Source organism: Drosophila navojoa, chromosome 2 (genome assembly GCF_054131105.1).
Source record: "Drosophila navojoa isolate 15081-1374.11 chromosome 2, UAZ_NAV_1.0, whole genome shotgun sequence".
Taxonomy (NCBI): Eukaryota; Metazoa; Arthropoda; class Insecta; order Diptera; family Drosophilidae; genus Drosophila; species Drosophila navojoa.
In genome coordinates this window covers 17,055,884-17,072,960 of record NC_142890.1, presented here as the reverse complement: position 1 = coordinate 17,072,960, position 17,077 = coordinate 17,055,884, and the positions used below count along the sequence as shown (strand labels likewise).

At 44.0% G+C, this 17,077-nt stretch overlaps 7 protein-coding genes across 8 annotated transcripts; 4 read left to right on the top strand and 3 right to left on the bottom strand.

The window, feature by feature from the left end:
• Positions 1 to 47: 47 nt before the first annotated feature.
• Positions 48 to 1,661, bottom strand: LOC108660118 (short-chain specific acyl-CoA dehydrogenase, mitochondrial). 2 transcript variants are annotated; one of them, XM_089258104.1, is made up of 3 exons: positions 1,408 to 1,661; positions 1,123 to 1,338; positions 48 to 1,061 (listed from the first exon to the last, which is right to left on the bottom strand). In XM_089258104.1, the coding sequence occupies exons 1-3, from the start codon at positions 1,439 to 1,441 to the stop codon at positions 88 to 90; spliced, it is 1,224 nt and encodes a 407-aa protein (XP_089114230.1). In that variant the 5' UTR covers positions 1,442 to 1,661; the 3' UTR covers positions 48 to 87. The 2 variants fall into 2 exon arrangements, with proteins under 2 accessions (XP_089114230.1, XP_089114226.1); XM_089258100.1 differs by having other exon boundaries at positions 1,123 to 1,341; positions 1,408 to 1,660.
• Positions 1,662 to 2,444: 783 nt separating this feature from the next.
• Rsbp15 (Radial spoke binding protein 15) lies at positions 2,445 to 4,152 on the top strand. The gene is made up of 4 exons (XM_018100581.3): positions 2,445 to 2,793; positions 2,857 to 3,416; positions 3,482 to 3,499; positions 3,555 to 4,152. Exons 1-4 carry the CDS (start codon positions 2,610 to 2,612, stop codon positions 3,957 to 3,959), a joined length of 1,167 nt encoding a protein of 388 aa, XP_017956070.1. The 5' UTR covers positions 2,445 to 2,609; the 3' UTR covers positions 3,960 to 4,152.
• Positions 4,026 to 5,151, bottom strand: LOC108651123 (chymotrypsin-1). Its single transcript, XM_018100592.3, has 3 exons — positions 5,058 to 5,151; positions 4,407 to 4,999; positions 4,026 to 4,346 (listed from the first exon to the last, which is right to left on the bottom strand). Exons 1-3 carry the CDS (start codon positions 5,122 to 5,124, stop codon positions 4,182 to 4,184), a joined length of 825 nt encoding a protein of 274 aa, XP_017956081.1. The 5' UTR covers positions 5,125 to 5,151; the 3' UTR covers positions 4,026 to 4,181.
• An 806-nt stretch (positions 5,152 to 5,957) lies between these two features.
• Positions 5,958 to 6,930, top strand: LOC115563542 (uncharacterized). Its single transcript, XM_030386664.2, has 2 exons — positions 5,958 to 6,121; positions 6,178 to 6,930. The coding sequence occupies exons 1-2, from the start codon at positions 6,049 to 6,051 to the stop codon at positions 6,870 to 6,872; spliced, it is 768 nt and encodes a 255-aa protein (XP_030242524.1). The 5' UTR covers positions 5,958 to 6,048; the 3' UTR covers positions 6,873 to 6,930.
• Positions 6,931 to 7,552: 622 nt separating this feature from the next.
• LOC115563543 (uncharacterized) lies at positions 7,553 to 16,343 on the top strand. Its single transcript, XM_030386665.2, has 3 exons — positions 7,553 to 7,683; positions 7,740 to 8,069; positions 16,117 to 16,343. Exons 1-3 carry the CDS (start codon positions 7,611 to 7,613, stop codon positions 16,341 to 16,343), a joined length of 630 nt encoding a protein of 209 aa, XP_030242525.2. The 5' UTR covers positions 7,553 to 7,610.
• LOC108660184 (uncharacterized) lies at positions 10,199 to 12,576 on the top strand. Its single transcript, XM_089265645.1, has 3 exons — positions 10,199 to 10,306; positions 10,370 to 10,675; positions 10,729 to 12,576. Exons 1-3 carry the CDS (start codon positions 10,276 to 10,278, stop codon positions 12,504 to 12,506), a joined length of 2,115 nt encoding a protein of 704 aa, XP_089121771.1. The 5' UTR covers positions 10,199 to 10,275; the 3' UTR covers positions 12,507 to 12,576.
• Positions 12,695 to 13,890, bottom strand: LOC108651874 (chymotrypsin-1). The gene is made up of 3 exons (XM_018101803.3): positions 13,632 to 13,890; positions 12,972 to 13,573; positions 12,695 to 12,910 (listed from the first exon to the last, which is right to left on the bottom strand). The coding sequence occupies exons 1-3, from the start codon at positions 13,720 to 13,722 to the stop codon at positions 12,755 to 12,757; spliced, it is 849 nt and encodes a 282-aa protein (XP_017957292.1). The 5' UTR covers positions 13,723 to 13,890; the 3' UTR covers positions 12,695 to 12,754.
• Positions 16,344 to 17,077: the final 734 nt, after the last annotated feature.

Genomic DNA, 17,077 nt, shown 5'->3' with positions numbered 1-17,077 from the left:
TGGCGGTTTTACGATTATTTAACATCGGCAACAGTTTTAAATACAGATGCGCATACAAAAACTCGTTTTATTGTTTACTTATTTACACTAATTGGAAATGCTCTGCAGAACACAATTGGCAATGACAATACGCTGTATCTCGGAGGTGCCCTCGTAGATTTCCGTCACGCGGGCATTTCTGTAATACATCTCTGCTGGCAGATCCGTTGTATATCCCATGCCGCCCAGGATTTGGATGCACTGATGCGCACAGTAGGTGGCCGCCTCGGAAGCGTGCAACTTGGCCATGGCTGCCTCCTTGGTAATAGACATTCCGTTATCCTTCAGCCAGGCGGCTCGCCAAGTCAGCAAACGTGCCGTCTCAACGCGCAGTGCCATGTCGGCCAGCTTCTGTTGAATCATTTGCAGCCGGGACAAGCGCTGCCCGAAGGCTACTCTCTTCTCCGCATAGTCGAGTGCCAGCTCGAAGGCAGCTTGGGCTATTCCCGTTGACTGAGCGGCAATGCCTATGCGACCACAGTCGAGGGACTCCATGGCAATCCGAAAGCCGCTTCCAGGCGATCCCAGCACCTGAGATTGTGGCACACACATATCGTCGAGCGACAACTGGCACGTGGAGCTAGCGCACATGCCCATCTTGCTCTCGTTTTTTGCTATAGTCAGGCCAGGCACATTCTTTTCGGTCAGAAAAGCTGTTATGCCCTTGTGCTTGAGGCTTTTGTCTATAGTGGCAAAGATGATGCCACCGCTGGCTTCCTTGGAGTTGGATATCCAGGCCTTTGTGCCATTCAACAGGTAATTCCCTCCAGCATTCAGCTTTGCAGTGGTACTGGCGGCGCTGGCATCTGAGCCGCTGCCCGGCTCCGACAGCGCATAGAAGGCAATGTGCTGACCCTGGGTGTAGGGTACCAGGAACTGTTGCTTCTGCGCCTCGGTGCCATGCTGCTGCACTGCACCCAGATAGAGATTGTTCACGCCCATTACAATCGACACGGCCGCATCACCTCGTGCCACTTCCTCCATGCCTATCGCATAGGCTTGGTAATCCAGACCGGTGCCACCTGCAAGTACTCGTTGACAGTCAGGCTCTGGCTCTGCCCAATCTCTGGGTGCAGTGCTCACCGTACTCCTCCTGTACCGTTACAGACATGAGGCCCAGTTCGCCGAGGCGTCTCACCTGCTCAGCCGGATACAGGTGCTCGCGATCGTGATGTCTTGCATGGGGCGCCAGTTCCGCATTGGCAAAGTCGCGGCAGGTCTTTTGCAGGATTTGATGGGTCTCTGAAAGGGCGGCCAGGCAAGCGATACCTCTGTCGCCGCATCTGGCAGTTCGTTGACCTACTACAGAATGACAAAGCTTAAGCAAATTACTTTGTTATTGTTTTTAATATACAATGTATCTATTACCAAGCGCCCATACGCTTCGACACAGCTTTTGCATGGTGTGAAAGCTTTAGCCGCTTTTGCTCGTGTTATCCGCAAAAGCTTTTCGACGCTGTCTGCTTGGCGGAAAGGTTCGTCGCACACTGAAATCCGATGAGCAATCGAAAACAATCAGCATGCCATAAAAACTTTTATATGCAATTTCAAAAGCTCTGACGTCAGCCCACGCGAACAAAGACGGCGCTGCAACTTTTGAGCGAGGGAACAGCCACGGCAAGCAGTTCCCGATGGAACGATCAGCTGATGTGAACGAATACTTATTGGAATGCTTGCACTTTTTACAGTCAAAAATAAATACATATGCAATTATTACAAGTATGTAAAACTAAGAAGCCAACATCACAATTTAGCCAAGAATCAAACCATTCAAGAGAAATGCAGTTCGTTATGGTTTAAGCTTTAGCTAACTGCAATTATTAAATTTGATGGAAAAACCCCTGTTTGTAAGTGAAAAGTCTTTTACAGCGCCCCTGATCTACTTAATATACATTGAGCCTACTTAAAGTAGATTTTCAAGTTTGCATATTTTAGTTCTTAAGGTTCCCTGTGTTGAGCTTTCTCGCCGTACATACCACGTGAAAGCCAACGAGTGTATACCAAGCCCCACACAGTCTGAGTTCAAATTCAAATGTTGCTTTTGTTTAGGGTATCGGCTAGTCGCCCAGTGCTTAACAGACGAACTCTAGTGGGTAGAAAGTTCAGTTACTAGCAGAAATGGAAAGCGGTTCAACGATTTAGTGCTGTTGTCGCTACCCGCAGCTGAGAAATAAATTTGGATTGCAAATTCAAGTGCAATTTAATGACTTGAGCTGGTGAAATAAAACACACCCACTTTTGCAAATGCGTTATAGATAAAAAACAATATAGCTATGTATATGTATGTATATGAAGATAAGGTTCAATTATTACTCAGGCTCATTTATTGTCCTTCAATCATAATACGATTTTCAACTCTCCTACTGAATTTATTTGTACTGCTTTTGCAGATGAAACTCAGTAGCCTTTGCTTCCCTTCAAAGTTGTTTTCATAATATCATATATTCGTTTTCGAGTTAAGGATAATCTGTAGATCTGAACACAATTGCCGCCCCAAACAGTTCCAAAATTATTTTGAAGGGTTTCTTTTATAATTTTAGCAAAAGACCAATTAAATATATGATAGCAATATGAATTATTTAATTCAACGCGGCAAATTGCGGCAGCAGGCAATCAATGTGCCCGAAGGCCTGCCGGAGCTGCTCTCCGACATAACCCGAGAAGTGCTGCGCTGCCAGCCGACCAAGGAGTGCCTATGCCAATTCATCATCGACTATTTGCACTCGGTGATTGTCACTCGAGAGAAGGCCTTGGGTGAGCTCTATTTATAGAGGATATGTATTTAGTGATAGCCTGCTAACGAGAGTTCTTCTCCAGTGGCCAAGACCATTTTGGAGCGCGCTCTACGCCAGGTGGACAGCATTATATCCGATTTGTGCATTTGTGACCTGACCAAGGAGAAATCTGATGAGATGGCCCAGGTAATGGAGGACTGCTTCCGCAACTTCCTGGAGAAGCGTCGCTGCGAGATGCGACGCGGCAAGGAGACCATTAAATTCGCCGATATTGACATGTTGGAAGAGCTCATACGCAAGTGCAAATTCACCGAGGAGGAGCTGGACGCCTCTCGGCCAGCAATCGCGAGTGCTTACAAGCGCTTCGTGGACGCCTACATGGCCGCAGGCAAAGAGTCCCAGGGCACCGAGCTGCTCTATCAATACTTCCGCGACCGCGAGCTCAAGCGCCTTGAGGAACTGATGCGCAACAAGGCGGCCACCACCATACAAGCCGCCTATCGTGGCTACCTGGTGCGCCGCATGATGGACCAGCACGTGTGCCTGTGCACCTGCATGCTGCAGGACAAGGACGACGACGAGTTCATGCGCCTGGACAGAGCTGCTCGCGTGATACAGCGCTTCTTCCGCTACGTTCTATCGGTGGGTTTTCACTTGACAATTTTTTGCCATAGACTACAACCTAACATTTGAATTCTGAATTACAGCGCCAGGCCATTAAGCCGGTAAGTGTTGTAGAGCTCAGGCGATGCTCTGGTCCTAACCTCTATATATTTGTAGATTGAAGATCCTTGCCAGGAGAAGGAAACTCCAACTGACAGAGATGATAGCGCGGAGCAAGCTACAGGCGCAGCGGCTACAGGAACATCCACCGCCGCCGGCACAGCTCTAGTCACAGCTGTTCCATCCGAAGTGGAGATAGAGGAAGAGCCTGCCAAGCCAGACGATTCTTCTCCAGAGGCAGCTCCGCCAGGTGAAGAAGCACCACCGCCAGAGGAAGCTGCAGAAGCAGCTCCTGCTCCAGCTCCGGCATCTGAGGCGGAGCCAGCTGCAGCAGCAGAGCCACCACCACCGCCACCGGCTGAAGAGGCAGCACCACCGCCACCACCAGCTGAAGAGCCAGCACCACCACCAGCTGCAGAAGAAGCACCACCAGCTGCAGAGGAAGCACCACCTGCTGAATAGTATTAAGTATTTTTCCTTTCGTTTATGTTTTTCTTTTTAACAACCAACAGATGCTCCCCACGTCCCTTCAAATTTACGAATTCGCGATATTTAAGCTTGTAAATTAGTTCAACGTGAAATTGCATATATTTAAAACGTCTCGAGAATATCCAATTGAATGGACACAATTAAATGGCAGCACAGCTCAGACGAACTCAACTTGTTTTGAATATAGCAATCGAATCATTTGCTGGTCGCTATGCCCGCCTGTATCCAGTTCCTGAAGGTGGACACTCTGGTGTACACATCGGGGGAGATGAAGAGGCCGCACACAACCAGTCCATAGGAGACGACTCCGACCTGCTTGAATCCATTGTCATTGCGAACCAGGGGACCACCCGAGTCGCCCTGCAATTAGGAATTGAGTCTTCACATATCTCATGATGTTTAACTTTATGACTTGCTTACCGAGCACGCGCCCCTAAAGATGCCTCTGGCACATATCTCCGTGTCCGTCACATCTTCCATGCCTCTTTCACGGCACTCTTGGTTCGTAATCGTTCTGTAGCTCATGCGTTGCAGTGTATTCGGATAGTTCAAGTTGTCCAGGAAGGGAAAGGCGGTCGGGAGCCGCAAGCCCCAGCCGGTTAGGGTCACTGGGACTCCGCCGCCCACAAATGTATCGGAGGAAAACTCAATGGGTGCCACGCTGATATTGTTGTAGACCAGCGGCGGGTCGATGGTCAGCACTGCGATATCGCTGGTCTCCAGCGGCCTGTAATCGGGGTGTATGACAAAGGACACCACCCGAGAGCGTGATCCGCCCTTATCATCCAGATTGCGAATGCCCGCGACGACAGACATGCGCGTTACATTCATTCCGTCGCAGCAGTGGGCCGCTGTGAGTATGCGATCGGGGGCTATGATCGATCCACCACAGAAGTGGGCGTGTCCGTCACGGGTTCGGTACTGCATCGACACTTGGTAGGGCACATATTCGCCTGGCGGCACATCGGAGCCGCCCACAATGCGAGTGGGCGCAGAGTCATTGGGCTGTCGAGCTATCGGAGAGTATTTGCAAATATACATTCTGTCCACCCCATCATTATCCCTACTTACAATTGATCCGTGCCGTGACGGTGCCTAGTGCCAGAGCTGTCCACAGAATGAGTTCAATAAGAGCCATGTTTGCTTGGGTTATGCATACCTTTTGGCCTATGCCTCGGCCTATTTATTGGACTCGGCGCGAGACTCATCGCGCTAAAAATTAACATAGATAATGCAGAGTTATGCCATTAGTTTTGATCTTGAAATTCAAAATGTAATGAGCCTTCATGCCGGTAATTGGCATATGCCTCATATGCATCGCCCTAACCCAGAAAACAACAATTAGCTGATAAACTTTGGAGGCTAACCAAGTCGCGGCTCGTTAGGGAACTACTACTACTTTCGAGAAGAGCAAACCATAACTGAATATATAATTCATGAATATTTTATATTTCTGTAATTATTTATTAGAGAGTAGATCCCAGAGCAGTTAGCTCGAGCCGATCTAACCAATTCATTGTAGACATTACTTTCGCTCAGCTTTTGATTTTTTCTTTGCCAAGCTCTTAATTGGGTCAATGACAATCTACGCTCTGATTGGCTTGATTGGACCGATGTGGCTAGAACAATAGCAAGTCATTTTGTCAACCGGCTTCCCATCAAATCGGCGAATAACAATAACCGTCATTATGCAAAAGCAAAAATAGCCGACTCAAGTTGGCACAGTTTCAGTTAAGATGACTTGTTAATCGTTCTACATAATTTCTTAGAAATAAATGTAGCTATGTGTGGACCTGTATTTTCATAACTCGAGTAATCTAAGATTTGTTCATGGCTTACACTTAATAAATTATATAATTTTCTTTTTTATAATTTCATAAATATTCGTATATAAAGGTGCGAATGCTTTAACATACATATACAGATTCAAACTAAAATAACAATGAAATTGTAACGGCTTCAATCTAGATAGCGTCTTCAAAAATTTAAGCTTAGAAGTTATTTCCCTAGAATGAATAAAGCTAATAAAATTCAATTGTGATGACACAGAAGCTACATATAAATGGCAACGCATAATGTCCATGGTGACATATGTGATTTGGCGATGAGTCGGCTCACAACGTTCTTCTGCTTAGGTGAGATCGGATATTAAATCAACTAAATTTGTGTTAAATGAAATTTTATTCCCTAGGTCTGATCCTAGTGGTCAGCAGCAGCATCATCTCTGCAAAAAAGCACAACTATAACGATGTCGGTCGGACAATTTCTATAGAGATTCCAAGACGTAGCACATCTAAAGGTCGTCGCCAAGATGGGTCTGGACACTTTTCCCCTCCTTCCTATCCCTATCCGCCCTATCCGACATATCCACCTGGTAACTGCTATTGTCCGCCGGGCCCACCGGGTCCACCTGGGCCTGCAAGTCCTCCTGGGATTCCCGGTAGACCAGGTATTCCCGGTCGGCCAGGTGTTCAAGGCCCAATAGGACAAAAGGGTGAACCCGGTTCTTCAGGTCCCCCAGGAGTTAAAGGAGCACCAGGCATGAAGGGAGAAATGGGACCACCAGGACTCCCAGGACCCCCAGGACGCCGACGTAGAGATGATAATGCACAAATTCTCACTCTACCGGAGAATGAAGATTTTGAGTCGCCTAAGGATGTGGATGAGCTTCCCATATTGAAAGGCGATCCAGCATTAACCGATGAAAGGGGACAAGCCAATGGTCCATCTTCTGGTCAACAGCTTAGCGATGATCATCCTGAACTGCTCGATCTGTCTGTGGACAAGGATATAATACCGATAGTCGAACCAGGCCAATTATCAGCATCAAGGGAAAGCAGAGCAACATGCGTCAAGTTGTGTGATGAAAGATATTTAACTTTGTAACTGCTATTTAATATGCTTGCTAATAAAATAATGATTTCATGTAACTAGCCACTAAAAATGATTAACTGAAAATGTTTACACGCCAAATCAAATGACCATGAGTTCAGATTAAGTTGGAAAGTCCATCAGTCTGTTGGTATGTATGCATGCGTCGATATCAGTCGGGGATTCGGAGTGAATAACTCTGTTTCTGGATGAAGTTTCTTTACAACATATAAAAATATAAATCTATCATATTTAGTATATTGTATTTACTTTTTGAAAGGCTGCATATGTACCCTAAATCAAAAATGTGACAAAAGTGCTCTAGTCGGGACTGTTCGACTAGAAGATACCCTGACCCCTGCATAGAGCTGATATTCCAATCATGTACTCTTTTTATGCGCACATACATATGCATCCATACGCACAAATAAGTACGCGCTCTGCTAGCTGCGCAGTTAGCCTCGACTGCGCTTGGGCTGCAGTGCGCAATATTATCAGAATTTATTTGTTGAATAATTCCTCTTGTTGGGGGACTATCGTCATAAAAGCTTACATGGATACATACCAATATATGCACATATATAACAAATTTGCTGATTTACCACAACCGTAAAAGCAACAGTAAGCTCATAACGGTTGTATAGCATATAGACTCTGAGAAGTGGTCTTCAAATTTTTTAGCTTAGTAGTGAATTCATTAGCATGAATATTCGTCGTAAAATTAACGCGTCAGAATGGAAGAGCTACATATAAATGGCAACGCATAATGTCCATGGTGACATATGTGATTTGGCGATGAGTCGGCTCACAACGTTCTTTTGCTTAGGTGAGATCGGATATTAAATCAACTTAATTTGTGATAAATGAAATTGTATTCCCTAGGTCTGATCCTAGTGGTCAGCAGCAGCATCATCTCTGCAAAAAAGCACAACTATTATGATGTTGGGCGGACAATTTCTATAGAGATTCCAAACCGTAGTACATCTAAAGGACGTCGCCAAAGTGGATCTGGATACTTTTCCCCGCCGGCCTATCACTATTCACCCTATCCGAACTATCCATATGGTGGCTGTTATTGTCCGGCGGGCCTGCCGGGCCCACCGGGCCCACCTGGACCTCCAAGCTCTGATGGGATTCCCGGTAGAGATGGTATTCCCGGTCAGCCAGGCCTTCAGGGCCCAATGGGACCCAAGGGTGAGCCCGGCCTTACAGGTCAACCAGGAGTTAAGGGGGATAAGGGCATGAATGGTGAAATGGGACCACCAGGAACAGGTTTTACACGGCGGCGCAGAGATGATAATGAACAAATTCGCACTTCAACAGAGAATAAAGATTTTAAGTCGCCAGAGATCACGGATCCCATATTAAAAGGCGATCATGGATTAAGAAATAAAAGCGACCAGCCCAATGGCTCATCTTCTGGCCAAGACAAAGATACAGTACCGCTAGTCGAAACAGACCTATTATCAGCATCAAGGGAAAGCAGAGCAACATGCGTCAAGTTGTGTGATGAAAAATTTTTAACTGTGTAACTTTTATCTAAAATGCTTGCTAATAAAATGATGATTTCATGTAATTAGCTGCTAAACATGATTAATTGTAATTCATTCATTCATTCAGAGCTTAAATGGGTTTGTAAATTGGTCTAATGTGGGCGATGAGCTGATTCTGTCTGTCATAAATACCCATAATACCATATCTCCATATATAATATTAATATTAATATAGCTTTTAAGTAGATAAATTATTGTAATTCTGTTTAGATTAAGTTATCAATAAGGTAGCGGTCCGCTAAGCTGTAAATAAATATATTTTATAATTTCTCTAAAAAAAAAAAAAAAAAAAAAAAAAAAAAACAAGCTGTACAATAGGTTTTTACTTGCTATTATTATTGAAATTTGACGTAGTAGAAGAAGTAGAAGAAGGCGTGGCAGACAACCGAAGATATATGGATATTCCTAATTAAAACATCAAACTCAGTCAGTCAAGCTATGTGTTAGAGTTAATTATGCAATTTTCAGATCGGATAATCAAATATTTATAGATTCTCGGCTTAAAAATGATGTAATTTGTATATTTCATTTCAATATTCATAATTTCTTACAGAGATACGCATATATGTAACAGTTTTGCTGATTTACAACAACCATAAAATCAACTGGTAGCCCATAACGGTTTGATAAGATCTAGACTCTCAGATCTGGTCTTAAAATACTTTAGCTTAAAGGTGACTTTATTAGCATACATATTGGTTGTTAAATCAACGTGTCAGAATGGAAGAGTTGCGTATAAATGACATCGCATAATGTCCATTGTGACATACATATATGATTTGGCGATGACTCGGCTCACAACGTTCTTCTGCTTAGGTGAGATCGGATATTAAATCAATTAAATTTGTGTTAAATGAAATTTTATTTCCTAGGTCTGATCCTAGTGGTCAGCAGCAACATTGGCTCTGCAAAAAAAACACAACTATAACGATGTTGGTCGGACTATTTCTATAGAGATTCCAAGCCATAAATCTAGCTCATCTAGTGGACGTCGCAAGCAATCTGGAAAATTTTCCCCATCCTCCTATCTCGATTCACCTCATCCGCAGGGTGGCTGTTTTTGTCCTCCAGGTCGGCCCCCTTAAAACCCCCTAGTGTAGCAAGCCCTTAAACTATTTTAGCTAGTCTGTCTGTCCGACCGTACTTATTTTACATATTTCTATTTATTAATATATTATTATACATATATTATTATATATTTCAATGGTATTCATAATGTTTTTTAGCCATTTATGCCCAGTCTTTTATTAAATAAAAAGTGTAATATTTAATAACCGCAAATTTATTTTGGGAATTCGTTCCATGGACTTCTCTGAAACATTATACCCATTTGCAGCCGATAAAATCCAATTAGCTTATTGTGTTTCAAACAAAATAAAAAGATCAACCAAAACAAAAAGAAACGTTAGTATTGTTCCATTTTTATCCTACGCTATTATGTTATGTTATTGATTTCAAACATAAATTCTTGCAGATCATTGGGTGTGCCAATGAACGTATTTATTTATTCTATTTAGCATATTAGTTTTGATGAACTTATAGAGTGTGGACAGAAATATGTGAATTGTCTGTTCTGGGCCCATTTGCAGTCATTATAGCCGCGTAATTTAATTCGCGTTTCTTGCGTGAGTGTAAGAAACGAGTTTTTTCGTTGTTTTAGCTAGCCAAATCAGGAACATATATACTATTTATATTCATCCATAGATGATAAGATCATAAAAAAAACTATTAAGTAAAAATGTTTTGCTCTATATTTCAGTAACGGTTTAATCAGGTTTAAGTATTTGAAAGTTTGTGAGGCAGAACCATTCGGCCACTATAAAAGAAATCAATTATATGCTGTCCCCAGCAAATAAGTTCTAGCCATGATGCAGATCGTTGCGCTCCTCTGCCTCTGTAAGTTGAAACTTTTCAATGCTTAATCCTTAAAATTAAATTTGTCTCTCAATGCTATTCCAGATTTGGCAATAGTTGGTGGATCGAGTGTGCCCACCCGAAATCATAACAACAACGGTGCTGGAAGACATATTACACTTCAGGTGCCAGCTCCCCCTCCTGCTCCTGCTCCTGCTCCTGCTCCAGCACCATCTCCACCAAAAGTGATTATCAAAAGGCCTGCCCACTATCATCCTCCGCCGCCACCGCCGCCACCAGTTTTCTTCCCACCGCCGCCGCCGCGTCCACATCATCATCATCATCATCCGCCACCGAAATGTAATTGCCCGCCTGGCCCCCCCGGTCCACCGGGTCCTCCAGGACTCCCAGGTATTTGTTGGTCAATTCTATTCTCTACTTTAACTGACGATCGAATTGAACAGGCATAACCGGAAAACCAGGACGTCCAGGCGATAAAGGTGATAAGGGTGACGATGGTCTAAAGGGCGATAAGGGAGACACGGGCGCGAGGGGCGATAAGGGTCCCGTTGGTCCGCAAGGAATTCAGGGACCACAGGGACCTCAAGGGCCGCAAGGACCACCCGGACCTCCAGGCTCCCAAGGATCTCAAGGACCTCCTGGCCCCCAAGGCTCGCAGGGATCTCAAGGCTCACCGGGAACACCTGGTATACCAGGACCTCAAGGCGCTCTAGGACCACCCGGTTCCTCTGGATCTCCTGGCTCGCCTGGGTCTCCAGGATCCCTAGGTCCACCAGGACCCCCAGGACACCCTGGAAAGCCGTCACCTGTATGGTCTGTGCCTCCATCCCATCACCATCCACCGCAAATAATTTACCCATATCCTGTGCCCCCACACAAGGGACCTCACGGAGAACACCACCATCATCATCACCATCATAAAGGGGGACATCCATCTAAGCCGCATAAGCCCCATAAGCCTCATAAGCCTCATAAGCCCCATAAGCCCCACAAGCCTCATAAGCCTCATAAGCCCCATAACCCCCATAAGCCCCACAAGCCCCATAGGCCACACAAGCCTCATTGGCCACATAAACCAACAAAGAAACCCGTTTGGCCTCCAAGGCCAACATGGGGACCCACTTGGCCTCCAAGGCCAACATGGGGACCCACTTGGCCTCCAAGGCCAACATGGGGACCCACTTGGCCTCCAAGGCCACCATGGGGACCCACGTGGCCTCCAAGACAAACATGGGGACTTACTACGACAACAGAAGCACCTACTACGACGCCTACTACACCACCGACAACAACAACAGAAGCACCCACTAAGAGGCCTACTACACCACCGACAACAACAACAGAAGCACCTACTACGAGGCCTACTACAGTACCCACAACAACAACAGAAGCACCTACTACGAGGCCTACTACAGTACCCACAACAACAACAGAAGCACCTACTACGAGGCCTACTACAGTACCCACAACAACAACAGAAGCACCTACTACGAGCCCTACTACAGTACCCACAACAACAACAGAAGCACCTACTACGAGGCCTACTACACTACCCACAACAACAACAGGAAAACCTACTACGAGGCCTACTACAGTACCCACAACAACAACAGAAGCATCAGAAAGGAAAATTACGAAATCAACAATAAGAGCTTATGAAAAATCTACTCAATCTACTAGAATAGAAGCTGCAATAGATTCAACCGAAACTAACGTTGAAGATGATCAACAAAATGGGAAAACAGTAGTGGATGATGGGAAGAATAGCGAAGAAGAAGAATCGGATGATGAACCTGTAGAGGAATCCGAAGAAGATCCGGCACAAGCTCAAGGGTCGCAGAGCCACGAACCCGCTAAATCGGAATCAGATATAGATGCAGATGCAGATGCAGATGCAGATGCAGAAGTAGATGCAGATGTTGATGCAGATGTAGACCCCGATGCAGATATAAATGCTGTTTCAGATGAAGATGCCGATGTAGAAGCAGATGCAGATGCAGATGAAGAGCATACGAAAGACAAAAACGACGAAAATGTGGAGGACGAAGAATATCAGGACGAAAACGATAGTGGAGAGACTAACGACATAGAAGCTGAAAGCCCTGAGCAGCCAGTCGAAGGCTATGTAGTTCACGCAAGAAGCGGAAATAGACCCATAATCTTAGCAGTAAGCCAGCGCCGCAATCCATTTAAAGTATATAGTGACTACCTAGAGTATTAAATGTATTATTAGTTTATGGAATACTTTAGAAAAAACAATAAGCATAAAATAATAATAAAAAAAATTGTAGGAAATTTAAAATTTAAAACTGCTTGTCGAAAATTGTCGTTTCAGCCTGAAAGTATACAAGGAAATAGTCGACTGCTTGCCTCTGTTTCACTGCTTGAATAAATGTGTGTGTATCCATCTGCTGAATTCGAATTTATTTTCATATATGAACAAATACAGTTGAGGTCGGAATTTCCGGCCTAGGCCATGCGCTCCTTGATCCAAGCATTAAACATGGAGACGCGAGTGTAGACATCGGGGCTGTTGGAGGCGCAGAAAGCGGTGCCATATGAGACGACGCCCACCTGCTTAAGAGAGTCGCCGTTAGCCATGACCAAAGGTCCACCCGAATCGCCCTGGATAGAATGATATGCATTATTCGGTTTAGATAATGCCAGGTTACAGTTCTTCACTCACGTTGCAGGCGCCCTTGCCAAACCTTTCCAGAGCACAAATCTCCGTATCCGTCAGCTGCGTCATAGTCTCCTTGCATTTAGCATTGTCTAGCGTCTTGTAGGACAGCTTCTGCAGTATGGTTGGATACTTGGCAAAGGGTCCGGTGCCGAAATGAAAAACAGATCCCCAGCCAGTGAGCATCACCTCCTGATCGGCTCCGACCAGGTCACTGCTGCTCACATCGATGGTGCTAACGCGTTTGTCGTCCATCTCGAAGGGAGGATCGATTTTCAGTATAGCTATGTCGCTGGTCACCAACTCCACGTAGTTCTCGTTCATCTCGTACGATTGCACCTGGGCGCGTTGGCCGCTGTCGTCGTTGAGGTCCCGAATGCCTGCCACCACACTAATCCTGCTCGCATTCTGTCCATTGACGCAGTGTGCCGCCGTTAGGACTCTGTTGGGGGCGATCAGGGAGCCACCGCAGAAGTGGCGCATCTTCCCACTCTTCGTGAGAAACTGCATCGATACCTGGTAGGGCACATACTCATCATCGGGCACATCGTAGCCGCCCACCACGCGCTCCTGCGAGCTGCCATCCGCGTCCTCAAAGTAGGCATCCACTTGGGTTTACAATGGGGGTTAGCTAAGTCCCGCTCTAGGTGATTTACTGCTACTTACAGTCTATAACTGTGCCCATGGGCTTTCCAAGGGAGGACTGCAGCGATGCCAGCGAAATGAGCAGGAAGACATAGCTCCATTGATTGACCATGTTATGGCTTTCGATTAGAACTCTGCACTGTCTGGTTGCGATGGGGATTGTTGGGTTTTTATATGCTGCACTCAGCACTCATTAGAATTTTATCGAATGCCAAGCGAGGCGCTAGCTGTGGGCGGTCTGATCAACTACGAATAGGTAACAAGGTCGTTCCATCGAAAGCGATAAGCTGCTCCAATGTAGAACATTACGTGCTAGGTAAAACAAGCTGGAATAGTCTACATAGTTAGAGTTCATGTGGAATCTGAGCTCTAAAGAGTTCATTCAATGAGAATCTCCCAGTCTAACACGTGGATTAATCTGTCAGGAGGGAGCTGTTAAGGCCTCGCATGCAAATTACACTTGACAGATGAGAATACGATATGAAACAAAGGGCCTGCATCAAATTCTTTCACGTCACGCGGCTTTGAGGCAGGGTGGTCCAATTACCAAAAGGCAGACGCCAAGCCAGGTAGAGCCACATCCTGGCCAAAAAGACGAAAAGAAGGGCATAATAAATCCATTTCGGGTTTATTAATTGATTAAACTGCCTCCAGATCATGCTGAATACTCGAATACTGGTGCTGATGCTTCTCTAAAAGGTTGTTAATTAATAGAAAATTCGCATTGGAATTTCACAATTTTTATATTCACAATTTAACACTCTGCAGGACATCATGTACAAATATATCTAGGCAATAGAGGCAATATTTGTGATCTACAAAGAAAACTTTTATTTAACAGTTTTCTGTTAGGTATTCGCTATGATTTATTATATATGTACAAATGTACATATTAAGATAAGAATTTTGTAAAGAAACTCAACGCTGCAAAGATGCTCAGCCAGCTACAGCTCACTCACTCATTCACTCGCTCGCACAATCACTCGCTCTCCTGCGTGTAAGTGTAGACTTTGAGAATTGGTCTTAACATTTTTAGTTTAAGAACGAAATCACTATCATGAATATTCGTCGTAAAATGAACGCGTCAGAATGGAAGAGCTGCGTATAAATGACATCGGTTAATGTCCATAGTGTCATATGTGATTTGGCGATGACTCGACTCACAACATTCCTCGGTTTAGGTGAGATGGGAAATTAAATCAATGAAATTTGTGTTAAATGAAATTTTATTCCCTAGGTCTGATCCTAGTGGTCAGCAGCAGCATCATATCTGCAAAAAAGGACATTTATAACGATGTTTGGCGGACAAGTTCTATAGAGATTCCAAACCGTAGTACATCTAAGGAACATCGCCAAGATGGGTCTGATGACTCTCCACCTTATCAGGCCTATCAACATGGAGACTGTCACTGTCGGCCGGGCCCGCCGGGCCCAGCGGGTCCACCGGGTCCACCGGGCTCACCGGGTCCATCTGGGCTTCCTAGTCCTCCTGGGATTACCGGTAGACCAGGTATTCCCGGTCAGCCAGGCGCTCCGGGCCCTAAAGGACTCAAGGGTGACCCCGGCCTTTCTGGTCTACCAGGAATAAAGGGGGAACCAGGTTTTAATGGGGATATGGGACCTCCAGGAATCTGTGCGCGGACAAATATGTAGTACCGATTGTTGAAGCAGACCAACTATCAGGCTCGAGAGAAAGCAGAGCAACATGCGTCAAGTTGTGTGATGGAAAATTTTTAACTGTGTAACTTTTATTTATGCTTGCTAATAAAATAAAGATTGCATGTAACTAAATGATTAAGTGTTTATTATTATACCCCAAGGCAAATAAACATGGGTTCAGAGATTAAATGGTTTTGTAAATTTGTATAATGTGGACGATGAGCTGACTCGATCTGTCAGTCTATCAATCTGTCCGTAGGAATGCGTCGATATCAGTAGGGAATTAACAGTGAATAACTTTGTTTATAGTTCGAAGAAGTTTCTGGATTTTTGGAGCCTGATAATGATATCTATCAAAATACACATCTCTAGCAGTTTTAGTAAGGGTTTTTATATGAGGATATTCATGTAGGTAAGTATTCAACATCAAGAATATAAAACATAAGTTAAAGCTCTTTTAGTTTGGGTTCAGGATATTTTCTTGTGGAACATGCGCTTTAATAAGTTTTCCACCAATTTCTACTATAGAAAATTTACCTAGTAAGCTGTCGAAGGCGTGGCAGACACCAAAAGATATTGTATATTCTTAATTAAAACGTCAAACTCAATCAATCAGACTATGTGTTAGAGTTAAGTATACAGCTTTCGCAGCTCGAACTATCTAATATTAAATATTTTTCGGCTTAGAAATTATGTATATAATTTAATCGATTAAAATTATAAAAAACATTATCAGAGATACGAATAACATGTTTGCTGATTTATCACAACCATAAATTCAACAGTAAGCTCATAACGGTTTCATAGTATCTAAACTCTCTGATCTAGTCTTGCAAGGTGCGTCAAGGTGCGCCGGGTGTTAAGGGCGAAAAGGGTGACATAGGTGCGATGGGACCGCCAGGTTTTCGTCGACGGCACAGAGATAACAGTGGCCAAAATGTCTCTAATGAAGAGGCAGACAGGATCCGTGTCTTAAAAGGAGATCCTGGGCAAAGAAATGAAAAGGAACAGTCACACTCAAAACTATATACATCGTCGCATTCTCGCAAAATGATCGTATGTCGAAAAGTGTAACTTTACAGGAGAAGAATTTTTATAATTTTGTTATTGCATGTACAATTAAATTGATGTAAATTTAAATTGATTTTCTCCGAAACTAGAGTGAACTAAATTCTCTTTTTTTTTTTTTTTTTTTTTTTTTTTTTTTTTTTTTTTGTAAGTACACAAATATGTGACATAGTCATTTTCAAACAGTTCTACATTAAAATCTCAATTTCGCAATAAATCAACATACGATCACTTCGCGGGAATGCGGCGATATGTTGTCTAAAGTGGACGAGGCTGCTTATCTGCATGTATTCGCGTGTCGATCTCAGTATAGTATTTACTATGGCATCTTATTCATTGAATAATTTGGCTTCTAAACGAACTTTCTTAATAACATTAAATTTTGAGAAATTGATAATGAACGTAAATTACGAAGAAAAAAATATAATGAAACATGTAAGAAAGCTCTAGTCGAGAATGCTCGACTACAAGATCCCCAATAATATCAATAATATTTCGCGCATAAAGAGACACACGCACACGCTTAATAACTTTTCCTGACGATGGACTGTCTTCATGATGATTTATGACTATAACATGGATATGCATGCATTAGCCAATTCATAAACCTCTAGTATTTGAAATACGCGTTTTACAAAGGTGATGGTGAGGGGGTGGAGGGTACATTTTAACAAAAATCTAAATTGTATAAAAGGCATGTCAATATACAATATTTAAAATTTGGAGACTCTTGCTTCAAA

Bases quoted from the DNA above. Each gene is read 5' to 3' on its own strand.
- LOC108651874 (XM_018101803.3), bottom strand. From the start codon at position 13,722: ATGGTCAATCAATGGAGCTATGTCTTCCTGCTCATTTCGCTGGCATCG. The intron at 13,574-13,631 runs GTAAGTAGCAGT...TGTAAACCCAAG, and splicing joins CATGGGCACAGTTATAGACT to TGGATGCCTACTTTGAGGAC. The intron at 12,911-12,971 runs GTGAGTGAAGAA...CATTCTATCCAG, and splicing joins TTGGCAAGGGCGCCTGCAAC to GGCGATTCGGGTGGACCTTT.
- LOC115563542 (XM_030386664.2), top strand. From the start codon at position 6,049: ATGGCAACGCATAATGTCCATGGTGACATATGTGATTTGGCGATGAGT. The intron at 6,122-6,177 runs GTGAGATCGGAT...TTTATTCCCTAG, and splicing joins CACAACGTTCTTCTGCTTAG to GTCTGATCCTAGTGGTCAGC.
- LOC108660184 (XM_089265645.1), top strand. From the start codon at position 10,276: ATGATGCAGATCGTTGCGCTCCTCTGCCTCT. The intron at 10,307-10,369 runs GTAAGTTGAAAC...ATGCTATTCCAG, and splicing joins CGTTGCGCTCCTCTGCCTCT to ATTTGGCAATAGTTGGTGGA. The intron at 10,676-10,728 runs GTATTTGTTGGT...CGAATTGAACAG, and splicing joins GGGTCCTCCAGGACTCCCAG to GCATAACCGGAAAACCAGGA.
- LOC108660118 (XM_089258100.1), bottom strand. From the start codon at position 1,441: ATGCAAAAGCTGTGTCGAAGCGTATGGGCGCTTG. The intron at 1,342-1,407 runs GTAATAGATACA...GTCATTCTGTAG, and splicing joins TCGAAGCGTATGGGCGCTTG to TAGGTCAACGAACTGCCAGA. The intron at 1,062-1,122 runs GTGAGCACTGCA...GAGTACTTGCAG, and splicing joins AACGGTACAGGAGGAGTACG to GTGGCACCGGTCTGGATTAC.
- Rsbp15 (XM_018100581.3), top strand. From the start codon at position 2,610: ATGAATTATTTAATTCAACGCGGCAAATTGCGGCAGCAGGCAATCAAT. The intron at 2,794-2,856 runs GTGAGCTCTATT...GTTCTTCTCCAG, and splicing joins CACTCGAGAGAAGGCCTTGG to TGGCCAAGACCATTTTGGAG.
- LOC108651123 (XM_018100592.3), bottom strand. From the start codon at position 5,124: ATGGCTCTTATTGAACTCATTCTGTGGACAGCTCTGGCACTAGGCACC. The intron at 5,000-5,057 runs GTAAGTAGGGAT...ACTCTCCGATAG, and splicing joins CGTCACGGCACGGATCAATT to CTCGACAGCCCAATGACTCT. The intron at 4,347-4,406 runs GTAAGCAAGTCA...TCCTAATTGCAG, and splicing joins TCTTTAGGGGCGCGTGCTCG to GGCGACTCGGGTGGTCCCCT.
- LOC115563543 (XM_030386665.2), top strand. From the start codon at position 7,611: ATGGCAACGCATAATGTCCATGGTGACATATGTGATTTGGCGATGAGT. The intron at 7,684-7,739 runs GTGAGATCGGAT...TGTATTCCCTAG, and splicing joins CACAACGTTCTTTTGCTTAG to GTCTGATCCTAGTGGTCAGC. The intron at 8,070-16,116 runs GTCAACCAGGAG...AGGTGCGTCAAG, and splicing joins GGGTGAGCCCGGCCTTACAG to GTGCGCCGGGTGTTAAGGGC.